Raw genomic sequence first — 22,735 nt, 5'->3', positions numbered from 1 at the left:
AATTCTATTTGTGACATTTTACACTAGGTTTTTATTTTTTTTATTTTTCTTTTCCAGTCGGACTCTTCTGTGACTATAACCTGTGCAAATGGGAAGTGGAACAAACAGGTTTCATGTGAGCCGGTGGACTGCGGTCTTCCAGACAAATACCATGTTCATCCTGCCAATTTCAGCTTCCCAGACGGCACTACCTACGGCAAGAAGATCACTTTTCAGTGTCGGGAACCCGCCCAGCTAATAGGTGAGTTGGATAGCGGAGCATTAACAGATGCATGAAAAGTTTTTAGACTGCTTTCATCCTGTGCCATCTTACTTTAGATTTACTGATGAGAATGAAATGATTGCTTTTCAACTCTCATGCTCTCCTTTCCCCTACCAGGTACAAACAACACTCTTACGTGTCTTGAAGATGGTCTGTGGTCCTTTCCGGAGGCCCTTTGTGAGCTTCGCTGCCCCGCACCTCCTCCTGTACCCAATGCTGTGCTGCAGACCAAGCGTTGCAATGAGACGGGCCTTAAAGTTGGCACACTCTGCAAGTATAAGTGCAAGCCAGGCTATCACGTCACCAACAAACCCAAAAGGTAAAGAACGAGCTGGAAATTGTCATTATTAATTATCTTTCGGAAAATAAAGGCCTCAGATCGATTCCATTAATCTCCTTTCCCTTCAGGCGAGCTTTTAAGCGCCAGTGCACAGAAGACGGCAGCTGGCTGGAGGGGGCATGTGAGCCAGTGACTTGCGATCCTCCACCTCCCATCTTCCACGGCTCCTATCACTGCACTGACGGCTTCCGCTTTGACAGTGTCTGCAGACTCAACTGCTCTGATCCTGCCGGTAATACCGCTATCGCCGCCGCAGGAGGCTCTACCCATACGGTGAGGCTGCTGCACGCTCCATGCAAGCAGGTCTGTCCATCTCTCTCCTCTCTTTCTATTCCCCGCCTTACCAATGTTTTTGTTTTGGTTTTTTTCTCACAAGTTAAAAAAAAAAAGTGGACATTCTCTCTTTCTCTTCCCGTTCTTACTGTTCTTCCCGTTCTTACTATTACCATGTCTTGTAGATATTATAACAGACAAATATAATCAATGATCATTTAACATGCTCATGATATCCAATAATAAACAACATTTTTAATGAATGAATGAATGAATTAGTAAACAATTTGTTTTTCCTAAACACACTATGTATTATCACTACTTTTTACTCTACCTTCGTAATGCTTGTTTTTCCTTCTGTCTCCTTTAACCCTACTCAATTTGATGCCATGCTAATTAGATTGCTATTGATTTCCAGAAAAGCCCTGCCACCACAGACTTTTTTGAAATGTATACACCTTTTAATCTGTTCTGCCTCTCAGGCGTTGTGGGTTGGATGTCTGATAAAAATTGGATTGCATTTCTCCGCATGCGATGGGAAGCCATCTCACTGTTGTGTTTGTGTATTAGTGTGTATGTGCATATATAAGTGTATATCTAATTATTTGTCTGTCAATATATATGTGGTATTTTCAGGGGGCGGGACCAAATGCGATCCGCTGCAGAAAGGATGGAAACTGGACAGGGTCATTCCGCCTGTGCCCAAACAGCAAGGGCCAGTGCTCTTTACCTCAAAACCTCCATTTCAGCCTGCAGTACTCATGCAAGCGAGGACACGGCATAGGTTTGTATGCGCAAACTCACATTTATACAACAATTTATTTAATGGCTGCTGACATCATCTGTTGTTTTTCACATTACTCACAGCTTTTGTTACTCATTTTGTTATTCGTCAACGTCCGCATTACTCACACAATTTGAGTCTGGGCTGTTTACTGTTTGTTCCTAATGAACGTCAACAGAAAATCACATTTGTGCCCCCTTGAATTACTAATAAACTCATAATTTCTTGATTTACAATATTGTTGTGGGTGGGCGTGCTTTGTGCATTCTTTCATTGTTTGGAAATACGTGTCACGCTAATACACACATGCATACAGGTGAGGAGTGCGAGCTGACATGCAGAGAGGGCAACAACGACGTGGTGATCCTCCCTCGCAACATGACAGTAGATCGTGTGCTCAAAGAGCACTGGAGGAACCCGCATAAAGTCAAAGTAAGTCTGCACATGTGTCCGTGTCAGCCTCACAGCCCTGACAGACGCACTTCGCAAACTTGTGCCATCCACAACTCTCATACAAGGAATTTCACATTGAGTGCCTACATCCTGAGTCTGTTACCCACAATACAAAATACCAGCTTGTGACTGTCTTTGGTGCCCATTGCCGTACAAATATTTGTCAGGAAGCATGGCAACCCTTTAGAAATAATTCTATTCTTGACAGCCACTATGAAAACATGCTGCCTCCCCCTTCCCTTCCACTCCAAAATATGACATGACAACTATCTGAGGACGCGCAACAAGCTGTAAAAATACTTTGGGAATTATGTATTGTTGCCAGAGTGACAAACCGGTAATCAAACCATTGTATTTGCTGCTGTATTCGACCAGCAAAAAATAGCCCTAACAAAACAATACATTTTCACATAATTTCCATTGTGAAGAGCACCATGAACTGGTTCATCATTGGCAGTAATCTTAGGCTTTGAAATTAAACTTGCTAACAGCAAATTTATCATGTTGAGAAGTGCTTGTCTGCCTCTGATATTTCAAACTGGGTAATGTTGTCCGGAAATGTTTCACAGTGTACATTTGCTCATATGTGAATCTGCAAGAAAATAGGGGTTACGATTTATGATTGTTTTATACATAAATATGAGAAAAATGATCATTTATGGACATGTCCATCTCAAGGTTCTTTAATTTGAAAAAAGGGGCATTATAATATCAGTGTTAGAATCCCATTTTGATCAACTTCAGGCTTTCTTTATGTTGCTGTGCACAGGTGATCTGATCAACAACTTGCGTTATTGCCAATATCACATTACATTACAATATGACACACCCTAAAGACACATTAAACAAGAGGTTATAGGTTATAATGAGGAAGGTCGTTTAACACACAATTGTACACTTTGTACCCAAGGAGGTGCAAGTCACAGCCACAGTGTCATTTGAGGATTTTGTGAAGCTTGTTGGTTGGATCAGGGCGTTTGTGTAGTTGTACAAGTCTGCAGAGTGAAGAGAGTACTAGACTGTACTCAGTCTTCTAATTTTACTCCCCCTCTTTGACATGATCAATGCCACTAAGGTGCAATTGGTTTTAAGAATGTTTTTGTTTTTTTTATCACCTTAATGCCCTTTTAGCTGTGCAGTCGGAGAATGAGCTTACGAAATGACATCGTGTTTTGTAATAAGAGAAGAAGAAATGAGAAGCCACAGCTGAGTAAAGGAACACATTGTATTTCTGACTTTATTTTGCACTTTTTTTTTTAGCCTTACAAAATTTTTTTGTTTAAGAGTCACACTGAGTCAGCAACCTCTTGCATTGGATGTTAGGGGAGATGAGTGGGATAAGCCATGTGTATATGAAATGATCTGTTTTTCATGGATTATTTGTGTAATTGATATGATTTGGGCTCAGTGGTAATTTAAAACTCAAGGCAATACTGCTGGGGGGGGGGGGGGGGGGGGGGGCAGTGGTTTGCATAAAGGAAGTCTGTGAAGCAATGGTGGAAGAGTGAGTATTTCCGAAGTAGCAGCAATTCAGACATGACATGAGACTACACACTTAAATGAGTCAAAACTTTATATTCGTCTCAGCAGATATTTTGGTGACACTGTTATTTGGTCTCCACCACAATCATACGTGCATTCATTTCCTTTTATAGTAGTAACCATAACCTTTTACAATCATGTGTTTTCCTCATTGCTACTGGCAGATAACTGTAGACATTCTTGCTTGTTCATATTGTTCATATTATTCATATTGTGCACATAGCTGTATTGTTGGGGTGTTGCTGTGACACACCAGCTGAGCTGTCAGTGCTGTGTGGGTCAGTCTGATGATTGATTCACTCATTAAGTTAAGCTGAATTCACATCAGTTTGTTTGAGGGTGGTGCTCAACAATGGGGATGTCAAATGGCTAACTGGATAAATGGCTCATGAAGTAACAGGAAGAACAACAACTAAAACAACCCGAGATAAATTATTAAGTCAAGTTATAATAAAAATATAAGATGAAGTGCGTGATTGCATACATATTCCCCTGCTTCAGGTCAATATTTAGTACATTCACTTTTGGCTGAGTCTGTGCGGATATGTTTCAGTCATGCTGCCACATCTGGACGCTGAAATCTCCCCCAATTCTTTCTTGTAAAACAGCTCAAGCTCTGTCAGGTTGCTCAGCTGCCGCTTTTCAAGTCCTGCCTCAGATTATCGATTCAATTGAGGTCTGAGCTTTGACTCGGCCATTCCATAACAATCACTTTATTGTCTTTAGCCCATTTCTATGTAGCTTTTGCTGTCTGCTTGGAGTTGCTGGAAATCAAATATTGCTCCAAGCCGTAGCTCTTTTGCAGGCTGAGTCCAGTTATCCCAAGGGATTTGGTGATATTTCTGCCCTGTACATTTGCAAACCCTCCAAGGCCTGCTGCTGTGAGTCATCACCACAGCATGATGCTGCCACCATTCTCACCAATGGAGATGATGCGCTTGTGGTGAAGAGTTTGCCAAAAGTAACATCTTGTTTGATGGCTGAAAAACTGAACTTTCAGCTCACACCAAAACAAAAAAAACCTTGTTTGAACTGACCTTAGGATCCCCCACATGCCTTTGGATGAAGTTCATATAAGATCTTTTCAGCAGCAAGTTTTTCTTTGCTACTCTTTGGCTTTCAACTCAGGCAAGAGTTAAATGTGCAGTCCCTGAAGCTTCCAGCTCCTTCAGAGTAGTTATAAGTGTCTTGTGTTTTGGTGGCCTTCCTCTGCCTGATCAACCCACAAAAGTGCCAAACTTCTTCTATTACCGAGTGAATTCAGCTGCACTATTTTCTTTGAGTTTGGAGTGTTCGTTTGTCTTCATGCTGCCATTGTAGCAGAACTATTTGTGAACCCGAGACGGGACCACACAGTCACAGGTGTTTTTATCCTACAAGTACTTGACACACATCCGCTGTACTCAGTTGATTTGGCATCAACCAACTGGTGAATTAGGTCAGTCACTTTGAAGGGGATTCATATTTTTGCAAGCATGTGGTTTATAGTACAGTGGTTCATCAAGATGTGTTTTTAATGTGACATTAACGAAGCTTTATTTTTCTCCAAATGTTGCTGTGTGACAGACTGAGTTAGTTCAGGAATAATGAGGCTTAACTCCTCTTCTAAACAGGACTTTAGTAAAATAGCAATTGTTAGGATAAAAGCTTTGTTTCATTCTGAAGCTAACAAATTGCTTGCAAGCAAGATAGTGACGAACAGCTGTTTGCTTACACAGCAAAAGTAATAAAGTATAATATAGTGATTGTAGGGCATTACATTTTCAATTACCCTGTTTAGTAGCTGTTGCAGATAAAAAGCACAGTGGGAAAGGTGATAATGCCAAAGAGGTGAGCAAGACAGACACACACAGCGGAGTCATAAAAAATGCACAGGGCTGTCTTGTATGAAGAAACAAGAGCAGGAGGAACTTGTAGTGGTGGGAGAAAAAAGTTAGTCCTGACAATGGCTGACAGTTGTAGTAACATCAGGATTTCTGTAAGGAGGAATTGACATCAGTAAACTTTTGAACTGTCCCTGGAGGATGGGATTCTTTATATGGTATCTCAAAGAGAATTCATGTCCCCAAATGCACTTTTTACTTCTCCCGTTCTGAGCTGGGGGTCAGCGTTGCCCACCTTAATAAGTGCTGTTGATTTATTGCCTTTAAACTAGTTGTATTTTGGTTCTTAGTGTGACCCACTTAGATTTCGTTCCTGTTTTTTTTTTTACCTCCACCTCCTCCTTTTCTTTTCCTTGTCTCTCTATCTCTGATGATTCTGTGCCCCCAGCACCCTCCTCCCCTTTATCAGCAAAATTAGCCTGTCGGGTTTGCTGCAGAATTAGTCATTTTCCATATGACATGACCTCGTCTGTGGTGGCGCTGAGATAGGGATCTATTTTTACGTGGTATCAGTGCCCTGGGGAGGCTTCGGAGGGTGAGGATCCCATACGTAGTGAGGGGTGAGGCCAGGCCACAATCATGGATTATCATGATTTACGGCCATGCTGTGAGAGGGAATAAGGGAAGAGAGAGAGAGAGAGAGAGAGGAGGAGGAGAGTTTCTGGATGACATCATCACAGCAGAGCATGTGAAAAAAAGGCTAAAAGTACAGTAGCTGCAAAAAGTCGGACCTATGATGTAATTGCAATGCTAAATAATGTGCTTAGTCTTCCACAAGCTTTTCTAACGCATCTCTAGTGCACACGTGTGTACACACAGTCGTCATACATGCATGTTTTCTGCTTGGCAGTGCCACATCACAATAGTAAAGCCATAAGAAGTGGAGCAGTTTAAAATTGTTCTTTTATTAGTATTATTCTATAGTTCTGTTTATCACCACCTTCAAGCCCAGATCATTCTTTTTGCATTGATTTGCTGACAGCATTGAAATGAAAAATACCTTAGTTTGCAGCAACAAAAAGAAAAACTATGTGAATTTTGCGAGATATTGGAACACAGTCGATCTGAGGAATGGTTAAGGTCGACCAGTCTTTTGCGATAGATGCCCTTTTGATCATGCTACTTATACATTTAATTCATTGAGCAAAACCTCTTGTATGGCAATCATATGCAATGACAAACTGAGAATGAACAGAAATATTGTCCTTTCGCTACCTACAGAATATGCATGCATATTATAATAATTGCACACAAGGGTGTACCGTGTAGGTCACTCTTCCTGTGCGCCAATGTCTTCTGCAGAATTTCACTGAAGTTCACAGTGGGAGAACAGGATGGGATTCCACACATACTGCAAAGATAATTGAGAACTCTTTACCTCTCTCTCTCTCACGCTTTTGCTTTCTCACTCTCTCGCTTCCAGGTTTTTGCCCTCCCAGCATATAAACATAGTCTTTTCAACATCAATTGATTCAGCTTTATTCTGAAGTGGAAAAAGTTCAATGTAAATCAAAGATGGCTTCAACATAATGCTTCCATGAGTAGCATATGAGCCTTTTTGATAACCTAGTCTTTCTCTTTCTTATGGGTGTGCCTGTGGGCAGTGAAAAAGTGCCCAGTGGGTTTAGTTTGGGTTAGGATTTTGTCAACTGAAATGCAGGTGAAAAGAACAAACGCTTGGCAAAGTAAGTTGAACTTTTACATGATCCAATCTGGAGCTAACGGGTCAACTATAGGCTCTGATTCAGCAATTGTCTCAGAAATTATCAAGCTTTACATTAGATTTATTGAAGCAGTTTTTAGACAGTAGAGGGAAAACAATATACTCCTCTTCTAGTTAATGACACATCCGTTAGTATCTGTTTTTCTATGTGGCTCTGAATCACAAAATGTGGACACCGGTGATTTAAAAGAAAAAGTGTTTGCAGACCTTTTCTCAGTGTGGAATTCTCTAATCATCTTACAGAGTATAGTCTGCACAATGGGGCTGAAATGGTATCCACACCCAGAGCTGCTGCACTGTATCAAAGGATGTGAGGTAAGTCATCAGTTAGATCCCAATTGACATTTTCTTTTATATTTCAGGGCCAGTAGCCTCAGCTTTAACGCATCACTTTAATAAACCTATCCACTGAACCTGTTTGACCTGAGATGCATAAAATATGGAATATAAAGTTTTATTAGCTTGCCAATGGAATAGACAGATATTGAACTAGCAGATGCTGTACAAGTAAAAACATTCAGACCATGAAGAATGATCTCTTGTAAGAATATCTAATTTCATTTAATTCTGAACACAGTTTCAGATCAGGCTTATATCAGCAGCTGGCTTTTCTAAAGGCTGTTGAATGTATTTTAACACATTACCAAGGAAGTAACTCCACACAGCTGTTTTGGGGGTTTTTGTCACTTTTTTTTTGTCTAATTCTTTTTGCTATAAATAAGACTGCACAAATAGTTCTGGACAGAAAACCAATTTACGCATTTGTGAGTCTGTTAAAAAAAAAAGAAATCACACAACCGCTATTTGGGTGTCTCCCATCAGGCTAACAGATGTGGCCCATTAAAACGTATTAACTTAATTTAATCGAATGTAATTACTGATGCATTACCCATCAGTAATTGGGTGCATGATCATGTCGAGCTAAAACTGTCCTTCCTCTACATGTGAATGCAACATGTGAAATAATTCCACTCCACTTGATGGAGGAATGATATCATCTACTCAGTTTAGGCCAACTGGATAACCTGATTGGTAACCCAAGCATAGTGGGTGGGGCCAGCCCAATAAATCACCTTACTGGAGCATTTTGTGCAGTGAATAGTTTATGGTGTCCTCAGTTTGATTTACGGGTCTGGCCGACTAAGGGCTTGAAAAGTCACATTGAAAAATGAGGAAAATTTAATGTATCAGATTCATCAGCAAAATTATCCACGGACGTCTGAAGGCCTTGAACTGCTCAAGAGAAAACTGGAACGAAAGACTTCCGACGTCCTCTGGGTAGCAATTGAGAAGGTGGCACTTTTTTTTTCTAATCGCTTCTCTTTCCTTTGGTACAGCCATTCATGGGAGACAACTACTGTGATTCAGTCAACAACAGAGCCTTCTGCAACTATGATGGAGGAGACTGCTGCCAGTCAACTGTCAAGACCAAGAAGGTTAGTGGCATGTTTCTACAAAAAAACAAAAACAAAATGATGTTTGAAGTGATCACATTGGTAAATGCAGAAGTACCGGTAGGTATACATCGCAGCTCTGGTATGTTGAGGGTTGTTTTCTCTTTACCCGTGCTGAGCCCACTTGGACATTTTCACTTGATAACTTTATTGAAGTCTGGAACTTCTAAATATGAACTGTTGAGGTATGTAGGATGGAAATCAGAACACAATATTATTAAAGATGTCTGTTACTTACCTCTTGGAACACCTCTAAATAGCTTCTTTCTCTCTTTGTCTTAAATCCAACCTCAGATTACTGGTAGACAGATCATTGATCCCACATCCAAGAGAGTGGGAGTTTTAAGCTTTGTCTTTTTCATTCAGAGGTATTTTGTTTCCTAGTGTTTCCCTGTGTTAATACAATTATGAAAAATGTGAGAAATAACTTGATTAGATTCAATGTGAGAAATAACTTGAATCTAATCATTTTAGGTCTGGCTGTATAATAGAGAAATATTTTCCATTCAAATTTGGATAATAATTATGTGAGGAAAACATTGTTCAGCACTTACTTTGTTGCCTTGGCATGAAGATATACATGTCAAAACGTTTTCTCATTCTGTTGGTATTGCTTCTCTGAATCCAGGGAGGTGTTTCGTCTGGCTCAGTTCAGCCAGCTGCTGGCTACAGGTCTGATTGGAAATGTATCGCAGCATCTGCTACTTTGGCCTGGTTGGTTTCTGTGAATCTGGCGAGGGACTTTAGTTGTACTCCTGAAATATCCATCTGGCTGGCTGGATTTATATTGTAGTCTACGCATCTCACTGGCTATGTCAGTGTGTCTAACTGGAATGGCCTCTTTCATTTCCTTTATGGGGGAAAAAGACATACAAAGCAATCCTTGCCTATGCAGACATCTGCCTCTGTACAATCAACATTTTTAGTTTTGGTACAAGTCCAACCTTTGTTGAGTATAATCACGATTTTTTTTAGGTTCTAGGCCATTTGGATGACAATATTTCTCTTTTCTCTGAAGCCATCATGACACAGAGAACTGCTCTAGTAACATGGAGTTGTGGTTTCCAAACTTTTTTCTCTAAGAACACCTTTGCCTCTAAGAAAAGCTGAATACCCCTCCTATAAATCTTACATTTTCTAAAACACCACAATGAAGCCAAACCTGTATGAATATGCCCACTGTCATCAAAATAGAAAAGGAGGATCCATGACATTTCAGAAAACAGTTTCTATCCTACTGTATGATTCATGTCACAATATTTCTCAGAAAAAATTAAGCCTTATTTAGTTGAATATCATTACAGGAGTGATATATCCAAATATAATACAATTATTTATTATTGGTAGAAAAGGTGTTTCTCTAATCCCAAGTTTGGGGGTTCAATCTCAATCACACCCTGTCTTTGTGTGGAAATCTCCCTGGGTAAGACATTCAAGCTCTTAATGGTGTGCAAGCATTTTTTTTTTCTTGGCATATGTCTGTGTGATCATACAAGCAAATGTATAAATGTGACAGACTATGTTAACCAGACTGCACAAGTAGTGAAATGTGCTTGTGAAGTCCATTCAGTTATCAAAAAATGCCTTTATATCTTGAAAAATTACCTGTTTTGTAGAAATACTCAAAAGGTCAAACAGCTGGCCTTCGTGTTTTGCTGCAATCTGCTGCTCAGATACAAATGCACTTAATCTGTCTCTTACTACATGGAGGGCCAGAGGCCCATGATTTGCTTTTGTACTCCATTCAAACATTTAGTGTCAGGCATACGCTGTTCCATCTAAACTGAACAGCAACAGAAAGTCAGAGAGTAATCCTCTGGGAAGTGACCTCACTTCTTGAGTGGTCTTGCTGATCTTGATTGACACTATCTCATCTCTACATCTTCTGACCTCAATCCAGTGCAGGGGCTGAGCCAGAACTTGCATAATTCACTTTTACTGACAGACCCCAGGAGGAGGACGTACTCCATTAATTACCAGCAGCAATACAAGGGTGAACTGGGTGAGAAGACAGGCTGTCACAGATCAAGGCAGAATCTGAAAGCAGGGTCATAAGAGTAATATAGTTCAAAGAGTTTATTGGAGAACCAAGGGGAAAAATATCCAGAAGGTAATCCTAAATTGAGTCCAAAACATGAGAAACAATCTCGAAACACAAAAGATCCAAAACACAAGTGGACACTAGAGAACACAAGGAAGTTGCAGGATGTCTTAGCATGAAGATACAATGGCAATCAGGGAAAAAAATGTATATACAGTTGGGACATGGGTTTCTTGCATGGGTTGCCCTCAGGACTCAATGCCATCAGTGGACCAATCAACATGGGAGTTGTGGACCCTCAACCACAGGTATCCAAAGATGAGGGGTAGTGAGGATGAGGTGGTCACGAAGAAACATGCCAATCAGACAAGTTTTGAACTGCAGGTTTGGTGTGTTGTCACCGAACAGAGTAGTCAGCCACTAAGGCTTATGGCTTGGAGTGACTTCTCCATCTGAGTAATCCCGAGTTTGAGCAATTTCACCAGAGGAGACCTGACAGGGCCAAGACAGTAAGAGCTATCTGAAAATCATGTCGACTCTAAATGGCTCATGTTGGAAAGTTAAGTAACAAATCAATCTATAATTAGGTGTCTTTGAGGAGCTTATGATTTTATATAGCCTAAAATGGGGGGGGGGGGGGTCTGCACAGTTTCTGTTTTTAGAAATACATCTTAAATTTAACTGAGCTCACATGTTAGACTTCATTGGTCTTCAATGTACAAATCTGGAACAAGAATAAATGGTCTTGTGTTTTTCCTGGAGAAAAATAATGAAGAGCGAAAAGGGAAACTATTCTACTTCACATTTTTATAGTTTCAACATTGTGGGCTTGAGCTTTACATTTTTCTGTTTCATCACTCAACAAAACTTTCTTCCAGACCTTGATTTATTCTTTATATTGAGTTTCTTAATCACCAACCTTTTTTAACTCTTTCGAAGGTTATGAGGATTTTACATCCTGTCATGTATCCATTGTCACAACATCTCTTTACAATTGATACGATTAATATTTGGACATAGTTAAAGCTCACATATAAACGCAAACAAAACCTGGGGCGTTGAGCTACAATCCAAATCCTCAATATCTCTCCATTTAAGTGTACTGTGTTGGTCTATATTCCATAGTACTGCCTACATGTGTGGCCCCTTTAAAGCTACAGTGAAAGTTTGTTTATTTAGACTCTTTCCCCTTCTGGGGCTCAGCCTGCCAGCTGTGGTTAATCAAATATGGACACACCTCTCTCCAAAGCTATTTACTAAAGTTATTTCATACTTCTATACAGAGAGCAATTTGCTGGCTTACATATCTTTTTCTTAATCAAAGGGGAGGGATAAAAATCTATCTTTCTCACACAGTGATTGAAGATACTTCAGCAGCAGACTGGACAAAACACAGTGTATTTAGAAATCCAAGCTAAGCCGGGCTTTCAGGGATCCAGAGTGAAACTATTATGAAGCTATTAACCCTAAAATCACTTGCAGCATAATTTGTATCACGCTAAGTCAAAAGTCAAGTTTGATGCCAGTTATACAAGCAGGAATTTGCATCATAGTTAGCAGAGTACTCGGAGAAAGCCCAAGCATGCAGGGGGCACATGCAGGGAGATTGACACTGCACCACTGCACCACCAGCAATAATTCAAACTAACTGGACTTATATATTTAAATTCAGTAATAAACTTGCAGGTAAATTAACACTTCAAATATGTCAGAGTTGGTGGACATTCAGCTTATTTGAGAGAACTGAGTTGTGGAATAATACAATTGATTTTAAAGGATTTAAAAACATTTTGAGTTATTCATAACCAACATTTTGTAATATTTTTGTGCCAATACTGTACCATATAATGTTAATCCCAGCACTCTTGAAAATCAACAGCACTGGCTTGTTTTTTTGCAGCAGTCAAAACTATTCTGTCACATACACAAAAAACTAATAATACAATGAACACAAAAAACAATCAAGATTTGATTTATCAGCTGACAGGAGCAGGCAAATAAGGAGAGATTGTACGTGTGACGGAAAAACCGAACCCCCCCCCCCCACAAAAAAAACACAAAATAATTAAGGTGGTATGTGAATTTGATAAGGAGCCAGACATAAACCAGATGTTGAACTGTCAAATAGACAGGACTGGAAGATGAAGTGTAAAAAACATAGTTTAAAGCTACTACTTATCTCATGTGCATCTAAATAAAACATCACCACATGAAATACTAAGCTATCGTTAGAGTTTTTGAGTTTTGACTCTCAGTAAACGTTGCCATATGTAACATAAAAAAGGTTAAGCTTGCAATCCCTGACATGTTGTATTCAATGCACCTATCAGACACATTTATGTTTTAATATTATATATAGAATCTTTTTTTAATTCAATAAAAAAACATTAATCCTTTTATCACATTTATATCCATCATAGTATCGACACCAAAGGAATGTACAATACTATTATAAATGGTCTTTTTTTCTAAAGTATTACTTAGTTGATGTTGCTTGTAATCTGATGATTAATGCACATTCCATTATGATTATCATATCACTGTTCAAATATCAAAATACTGTTTTCAGTTTTACTTAAAATCATCACATTTCAGCAACTTAAAATGTATTTAGTTTCATATAATAACTTTTAGGTTGTAGTACACAAGTCAGTTTCCTCAACTTATATTTAACCCTATATTATATTGGTTGAGGGGCTTGACTTCAGTTAGGATGAATGAATTTGTTTATCTCTCTTTTCCTCTTAGCAGTCCTTGTTTGATAACTCCAGTCTGGTCAGAAACAAGATAATATGCACATGATTTAGATTTTGCTCAAACTAAATAAATGCATGTCAGGCGGCCCCGGGATGGTGATGCATGAGAACCTCTAAAAACAAACATCACAAGAACAAGACAAAAAGACACAATATATGACAAAGGGGAATCTGTAACTCATTACTGCTCTGAGCCGCTGAGTAACACACTCGCTGGGTGATGAAAAAAGGGAGTGTTTTTCCTCTTTGGTGGGAAATCTGTTTTTGTCCAGACCACAAGTGAAGACTTTGTCCCAAACACTTTCAATCGTTTTCGCTTCTCGTTGTCACAGATTTTGTTGTCACTCTTGCAGATGTTGAAGTTAAAACAATATAATGTAATAAATACCTGATAGACATACATTTTTCTTTATTGCAATTACAAATAGAAATGGTATTTCTTTCTATGTTTGATAGATATTTATCTTCATAAGGAATAAACCGATTAACTTTCTGAGTACATTAAAAAAATATAAAATTAGAAGCCTAAGCATGTCAGTCATAGTAACTCACAATCTCTAAACAACTAAACAAATATGTAATAATTCAAACTGGTAGTCTATATATGCTTTCATTCTTAATAATTACTTCAATCTTTAAAAAAACATTAATTTGATCTTACAAACGCGTAGCTCAAATATCTCTATCGTATGATTGCATCCTTGTACATACAAGTGGTGTCACACAGTAATCTCGTGATGTAGTTAAGTCAGTGTCCATTTGGACTCTTACTGAACTACAGGTACACTTAAAATTACAAATACTGAGGTTTCCATGGTCGGGTTACTTCAAATTCCATGTACAAAGAGATAAAAACATTTCCATCTACAAAAGGCTTTCCTTAGACAAAATCACATTTCAGTGTTTTTTAGGTTTTTTTCTGTAAGCACAGTGAGTGTTTTTCGATTTATCTAGTCCCAGACCCGGTTTTGCTCTTCTAAAATGATGGATTCATGTGTTCACAGTTCATCTTCCATCAAGCCACACGGCATTTGAGCCTTGCGGTGATTCAGCAGACTACAAATACAAAGCATTTAACAGTAGTACTGTGCCAAAGTTATGCCGTCTTGTCTCCATAAACCTATTTTATTGTGACTTTTTATTAGAACAATCTAATGGCACAGAAATGTCTCAAAGAGTAGAATGTAGGTAGAAGTGGTTTCAGAGCCTTACTTTCACATGTGTAGGAAACTCAATAATTTAATAAATTAAATACCATTTAATTTAATTGTAATTAGTGTGCTGCTGTCTACATGATGGTATTTAATCTCAGCTATTTCATTCTTGCTTTTTTCTTCCCACTGCCGCGCAATAAACCAGCTAAATGGAGAAAAACAATTCAGTTTTAACACGCCATTTACTTCAAATCAGCTGGTTCCTTTCAGCTCCAGTAGCTTTTAAGAAAGTATTAATAAATATACTCTACAAAGTTTTCCAGTAACTTTTGAAGTTCAGTAAATAAAAATATATCTTTTTTTTTTAAATGGCATAATTTTCTCCATTAGCTTTAAACCCTACAAGATACAACACAATATGACACGGCATGTGTTCTCCCTTTCCTCCCTTGTCGTGCACACTGTCATTCATAGCTTACATGTCATTCAGTCTTTTCCTTATGCGTTCATTCATAACGTCTCTCTCACTCTCTCTCCCTCTGTTCCTCTCACAGCCTCATCCAAACAGTGCAGGAACAGACACGACAGCCATCAGTTGTTATTCCCAGTTCTGGTCGCTCATGAAGCTTGTTCAGTGTTGTTGTCTCCTGTGACTTGTGAAATGAGGAAAAATGGCCACACAACCAAATCATCCTATATTCTCTTTTGGTCTCATCTTTTATCGTGAAATTAATTGGACAAAAGAGGGGCAAAGTCAGTGACCAAATGTTTATAGTGCCATTATGTCTTTTGCCCACGAACCAAAAAATAGAACATGAGGAAAACATGTGCTCGCTCTTGTTTGAGTGACATCTTGACAGCATTTACAATGTTTGTTGTGCTTTCTAACATCAAACATCCTGCCTCACATTCAAAATGATAAAACATTTGATGTGAAAAATCAGAAACTTTGGAATTGAGTAGATTTTTCTAGATACAAAGATTTCCCCATTTCTAGCAGTTTTAAATGAACTCGAAAGTATTGTAGGAATTACATTGTTTTCATTCAGTGAAAGTTTCCAGGCCCTTTCTGTTTTTCCTCTTTTCCCTTTTCCTTATCAGTCTCAAATGTCTTCCTGATAAGGACTGAATTTGAAATGGAGCAGTTCTAATAGCAAACAGTTGCTCATTCATCCCTTTTGAAAATAATTATAATACCATAATGACATTTTTCTTTTGTTATTTATATACAACTTTTGTAATCAGTTTCTTTACAAAATGATTAAACCAAGAAAGATAAATGAAACATCCGAAACTGTTGGAGAACCTACAAACAAACACATTTACAAGACTGTTAATTACATGACGGCAAAGAGCTTCATGTGCAAATGGTTTGCATGTATATAAACAGCAATGTCATTTACAATGTCTGAAACAGTTTGTGGTGCACATGATTGCATCTGGAGGTGCATATCAATTGAATATTAAGAAAAAAATTAAAAGCCCATCCATCCTCTCAACTGATTGCAGCTCACTTGGGATGAAGGCCAGGTACACCCTGGATGGGTCACCAGTTCCACTCAGCAAATGCAGACACACTCACAGTCACTCAGAGGGGAAATGTCGAAGCATCAATGAGCCACAAATACATCTTTTCAGACTTTAGAGTACCCAGGCAGATCTAAAGACAGATCTTTTGAGGAGTCTTTGTAGTTAAACCGAAGCACCTGGAGAGACCAATGCACGGACAGGTAGAACATGGAAAGTTGACACATAAAGGTCTCCAATTCTAAATATGAGGATATTTTCACTGTCAATCAATCAATCAACCAACCAATCAATCAATCAATCAATCAGTCAATCGATCTATTTATTTGATTTTTTTTTAAATCACACTTCCTCAAAACCTTTCAGAAAGAGAAATGTCGAAAGCCAGACGGCAGAGACCCTGCGTCTTGTTTCAAGGGGCAAAGACCTCCATAATTTGGGATCTCTGACTGCTGTCATCTCATGTTTTGCTAGAGATTTGCGTATTAAGGAGTTCTGGATGACTTGGCGTGTATTGTTCCACCCCAGGAACTTTAAAGGTGCAAGAACTGGCTGCACATAAGGTCACCACAGGATTTCCCCCTAATAGTTGCAAGCTGTTGGCTGGATTTAGAGAAGCAGGGAGGAGAGGAAGCACGGGTACAGAGTCTGCCTTTCTGAGGGTTCCCTGCGTAAGTCCCTTTTTGTAGCCCCCCATCTCGTTTGAAAGGAATTCCTTTCTTGGATGTGGATGGCCTCTCTTAGACAACCTCCTTTTTATGAATGTGCCTGTATGTTTTTCTGTCTGAGTTACGTTCTTGGGTAAATGCTTAGATCCTTCCCAGTCCTTCACCCCCTGTTTACAACCCACAGTCTGGCACAAGTATGCCTAATACGTGACTTTCTACGTGTCGTGATTGATGTTTGCCTTGATATCCACAGCACACCACAGACCTTTCTGTGCTTGAAACTCACGTAGACAACACTCTTTGTTCCCTTTTTAAAACGTGTTACCAGATTTACCAGACTTCACTGTTGGAGCTTGTTCAAATACATAAATATAAATGCCATATTGGGTTTATCAGCTGTGACCAGCATTTTATTATCTGGCCAACCATGTTCTGCATCAAATATTCACTTAACTCACATAACTGGAGGCAAAAAGCACACACCATCAACAGATCTTTATATTTTAAATGTCTGAAGGCAATTAGGTAGGCTGTATTTCTTAGTGCCAAAGCTCTGCCAGGACAATTAAAGGGGAGGAAGGGCAAAGGCACAGACAGAAGTAGTTGCCTGGGCATAAAGAAAAAATGACTTTTAGTGTATTAAAATGTGCTTTTTTACTTTCTTGATTGCTACATTTTTTGTCAGGTCACTGGTCAGTTTATAGAAAATCGATAAAAGAGCAGTATGGTGCCATGGCTTCTTATTTTTATTTTATCTTCATGAGAGCTTAGAGTGGAATAGCTGAAATGCATGAGAGAGAGAGAGAGAGAGACAGAGAGAGAGAGAGCATATTGTGGAAGGAGTCGGGCTTTTCCACACAGATCAACAGTAGTTACACACCAGGAGGACACACTCCCTGCCGTTTTTAAGGGCTTTGGCTGTGCTTGCACGTATTTTCCCAAAGTTAGTTATTTGGGCCCTCCTATTTGAGACGTACATAGAAATCCTACTGAAGTTTGATGATGTGAGTTTTTAATCATCTCAGAGGAAAGACTCCGACCAACAGCTGAAAGTACTCAGTTCCTGTTTATATTTTGTCAAAAACCTGGGTTACAGTAACCATTGTTGCGTCCCATTAATCTGACCTGCAACACAAGTTGAATTCATCCCAGGAAAGTTGTATTTTACAAACTTTTGTAACATCTGCGCAATGGAGGAAGTGAATAAAGCAACAGACAGGTTAATATCTGTCATCTCTGTCCCTCTCATGACCTTTTAAGACTAAAACTGGTGCTGAAATGACAAAAAGGAATTCACCTGATGTGTGGAGAAAAGCCATGCTTTCCTAGTATCACATTAGTAACTGATTACTCTTATGTACTCGGTATTGTAGGTACAGTTACTGACATTTCAGTTACCTTGTGTTGACTGTTTTGACCGAAGGGCTAACTATTGGCTTCAGCAATAGCATGAACAAATGCTGCTGTCTTCAGTTACTCTTTCATTGAATTCGTATTAAGTGGAGGATGTACACCTCAATTATCCTAAATTTAACAAAATAGCATCCTAAAGATGTCCAACTGTAAGCAACATTACCACCAGACCATGTCCGAAGTCCCTGTTATGCATAAGCTAAATACTCCTTCCGCTGTTATTCTTTTATAGGAACTCGGTACTTTTGGGCCCTGGCCCAAACTTTAGGATATGTTGTTGCAACCAAATTCACAGTGAGCCAATATTTTTCTGAAAACTTATTTTTAACAATGATAAGTGGTCTGTGTGCGTAAAGCATGACTCCTATTTTTCTTTACACTTTACACACTGTCCCAAATGTCTCTGAGTCGGTGTTGTGTTACATGCAAATGAAAAGTGTGGGCCAGTTTCCCTTTCTCCAGCCGGGTGCCCCTTATACCACCTTCTTTCCTTTAAGCACTGGTTTACACACACACACACTGCACGCACAGAAGTGCAGAGAGGAACACTGTGTTATTTTGACCTGTTCCTGAGATGGAAGGATGGGGCTCTGACAAGGTCTGCGTTCTTCTGAAGGGCTTTCATGTTGCTGTTAGTGGGTGTCCTTGCTCAGCCCTCCTCTAGCCTTGGGACACGGGGCAGCATGAGGGCCCCAAGGCCCACAAGGCCAGTCAGTCCTGTTTCCCAGCCACCCTGAGAGAACCTTAAGTCAAGGCCAGATGTGACAGCTGGCCCAGCCACCCTAGGGGTCAAGGTCAAAGGAAACCATGTCAAATTTGCCACCCACCATCATTCTCTAGATAGAGAGATAAACAGAAGTGGCCTTGAATGGGAAGTGGAGTGCACAAGAGAAGTGGGAGGTATAGAGAGGTATGAGGAAAGACACCCTGAAAGAAAGAATATGAGCTTGTTAAAGAGAGATATTGTAAATAAACCGAGAAATACTCAAATGGGAACCTGGAGCCCTGTGCTTTCAGCTTCAAACTGCCACAGAGAAACACTGGTCATGCAGTTGACAGCTGTTTCTGAAGTGTGTCCGGCCTTGTGCTTGTAAAGTCGTCACACGTAGACCTAATTTTCTCAGAAGAGTTTGGGCACTGCCCACCTGGCCCTCACATTAGCAGCACCACCCCCACACACAAACAACTTATTTTATACCCCATTTCAAAGGGTAGCCTGCGTCACTGCTCCTCAGCGACTCGCTTGCCCCCCCACATGTCATTCCACTGACCTGCTGTCTATAAATCCCCGATTCTCACAAACTATTGCTGCTGTTTCCTGTGTGTCACATTTACCACCAGCTATAACATTTTACATTTCAAGTATTCTTTCCAGACTGCAGACCGGAGCTCCAGTTTGTTACATGCTGTTAATTATTTAGGTTTCAGGAGCAAATAATTCTAAAAATTCAACAGAGAATTTGCAATTGGTATCGAATATATACTTTAGTAATTCATAAAAGCTGTTTGACTTGACTTCAAGTATATATCAGTTACATAGGCATGTGGACTTACACTTCTGATTTGGGAAAAGTTGGAGTTGTAGTGAAACTGTGATTTAACTTAAAGAGTATATATCTAGTTGAAAATAGCGCAAGACAAGAAAGCAAATGCTCTAACAAATATAACTTCACTTTGAATCTGACACCAGAAACATATTACCAAATTGTTAAAAAGAGGGTGGCTGAAGTTGTGTGGTGGTAAAACATCTGGAGGAAGTTCTTGTATTTCATTAGGTTTGTCAATGATATGGTTTGACATAACAGAAGCAGGCCACAAAAAACTAGGTGCTCGGAAATTTAGGTTTGTAAATGTTTCTTTAAATACAAATGCATTTCTCACTGGGCTATTTTAATGCTTTTTAATGTGCTGTGATTGAGTGGTGCTATATAAATAGCCTCGTCTTGCAACTATTCAAGACTTATGTTTCCTGATGTAAAATTACAAAAAAACAATTGCGTATTTCCTTATGTTTGAGTAGTCTGACAACCCAGGGATGTTCCTATACATGTTGCCTAAAACCTGCTGTGTTTTATGTTTATGGTCTTTAGGTGGTTAACACTCTTGCTTTATAGCCAGAATATCGTCAGTTAGTTTCCAGGCTGGGGAGTCGTTCCATGTGGAGTTTGCATGTTTTTTGTGTGCGTGTATTCTTGTTTCCTTTTGCATCAAACAATAATGCAAATCAATCTAAATAATAGTTTAAATATTTATTAATGATATAAGACAATTTTTGCCAACTTGGTGTCTTTATCAACAAATCTGCTTTCTTTCTTTAATGTCAAGATTGACTAGCTCCAAATATAGCAGCTTTTTCTGGTGCTGTTGGAGACGTTGTTGATGTTTAGAAAGCACATAGTTTTCGGCAGTTACTCTGAGCATCATGTGATGCTATGAGCCCCTTCCACGTCTCGTGTGGTTGGACTCACGGTGTCGTCTGCAGCAATCAAAGCTGCTGTCAGAGAAGAGAGGAGACTAACACCACTTCTTATCTGCAACACAAATAAATTGAGCATGGTCAAAGCTGCCGCCGATGGCCTATTTAAATTGCAATACTGATTAAAAATGTATAAAATATATATATTTTTTAATTTGTACATCAACATTTTTATTAAGCACTCTTTTGTGTTTTCATTATCCATTACAGTTGCATGCAAATAATCAAATATGACATAATTTAGTGACTGTTAAGACAGCCAATAGCTACCTTTCTTACTAAGTAGCTGGCAACACTGCATACGACACTTGGCATTTGTTGTAATGACCCTGTCAGAGATCCAACGTTTTCTGTGATTATTCATCAAAATGAAATGGGACAAGCTTAGTCAATCACTGAAGAGGCGAGCCAGCTTCAATGAACCAAACTTTGAAGTTGATGGTGCACTTTACAAAGGACGCTGTTGTTATGAATGCATCTTTTAGTGGATGAGAAATTCTAATTCCTTAAGTCATTCTTTGCCAATGCATTCAGTAATTACCTAACTAACCCTTCAAGATAGGATTAACTTTTGATGCAATTTGTTAGATGACATTACAGAAGTAGTCTCTGTAATTATACAACAGCTACTCCATATTCACATTACAGCAGCGTGACCTTCCCCTTAAGACAGCTCCTCCCCCACAGCAGTAGGGCAGCTTTCTCTCACAGCTTTGAGCTAATGGTTTTCGGTGGCACAAAGCACAATGTTAAACAAATATCTGTGCCTGTTTTGTTACATTAACAACTTGAATTGAGATCAATTGAGGGGGGAAAAAACCCCACTTACTCCTAATATACATTTTGTTTTACATTAGGGCTAAGTGGACTGCAACCTGCCATGTAGCACCCCCACCCCCCCCCACCCCAACAGATTGATAATATTATCCACCAGAAGACAATCACAGACATGTCCTTGGTCTGAGGCTGGCCCTCCCTGACTTGATGCACATGTGTTTCTGGTTTGGCTGGGTGAAGGGGGACACATTCTGTGTACCCAAACAGACTAAGCAGGCCCCCCAAGAGGGCGTGCAGATGAGGCAGCAGCAGCTGGTCCCGGTGACACATTGCTGATTATCTGGTGACGTCAAAGCCAGGGGTAATGGCTGCTGATCTTCCGGTCCCGTTTCCACCTGCAGTGTTTTACTGGCATCGGATCATCAAAGACACAGAGCCAGTGATAGTAATATCATACCACTGTGGTAGGACACAGTTCAGCAGTGGATTGCCTTCAGTAGGAACATTCCCGGTTTGAACATGCCGCTCTCTCCTGTGTGGAGATTGCATGCTCCATGTGTGCTTACTGTTTTCTGAAGGTACTTCCTCACACATTTCAAAGTAGTGTGTGTGTTGGAGCACAAGCTTCAGTTCTGACAGTTAAGAGGGTAATGGTAACATCTAAAACACCACACACCTCTGTGTGTGTGTGTGTGTGTGTGTGTGTGTGTGTGTGTGTGTGTGTGTGTGTGTGTGTGTGTGTGTGTGTGTGTGTGTGTGTGTGTGTGTGTGTGTGTGTGTGTGTGTGTGTGTGTGTGTGTGTGTGTGTGTGTGTGTGAGATGCTACCCGTCCTCTGCTTATTGCTCTGCTTTGACTGGGATAACTTTGCTAACTAGTTGGATGTATAATGTCTCTTTTTAGTGCGCAACTGCAAATTGAGAAACTTAGACTGGAAGTTCATGACATGACAGTATTTTTCGATCTGTGTGGTCACCAACATGTTCTCATGGGTGGGCACTGCGTAGGCTGCATATTTTTTTTGACATTTTAGATTTAGATATGATTTTTAATTACTGATATAAACTGATGTTGCATCGCAGCGTTGGTAGCACCATGGAGGTCACATTTCGCCCTGAGCTTAGGTACACATTGTACCCAATACAAAATGAGACAAATAACTTAATGAGAACCGTACCGAATGAATTTCAGATCTGTTTGATATTTGTAAA

The 22,735-nt window shown here is 39.6% G+C and overlaps 1 protein-coding gene across 1 annotated transcript in view; it reads left to right on the top strand.

Moving 5' to 3' along the window:
- The window catches only part of LOC308140380 (pappalysin-1-like), a gene marked incomplete at its 5' end in the record, with an annotated part of 89,094 nt that overhangs the window by 65,355 nt on the left and 1,004 nt on the right, over nt 1-22,735 (top strand). Inside the window, 7 exons of the mRNA XM_080510142.1 lie at nt 58-241; nt 380-581; nt 671-875; nt 1,512-1,659; nt 1,976-2,091; nt 7,504-7,575; nt 8,598-8,696. Coding sequence (XP_080366268.1) covers nt 58-241; nt 380-581; nt 671-875; nt 1,512-1,659; nt 1,976-2,091; nt 7,504-7,575; nt 8,598-8,696 — 1,026 coding nt within the window. The remainder of the gene's footprint in view (nt 1-57; nt 242-379; nt 582-670; nt 876-1,511; nt 1,660-1,975; nt 2,092-7,503; nt 7,576-8,597; nt 8,697-22,735) is intronic.

This window comes from Blennius ocellaris, assembly GCF_963422515.1.
Source record: "Blennius ocellaris genome assembly, chromosome: 15".
NCBI classification, from domain to species: Eukaryota; Metazoa; Chordata; class Actinopteri; order Blenniiformes; family Blenniidae; genus Blennius; species Blennius ocellaris.
The sequence above is the reverse complement of the archived record's forward strand: the minus strand, read 5'-3'. Positions and strand labels throughout refer to the sequence as shown.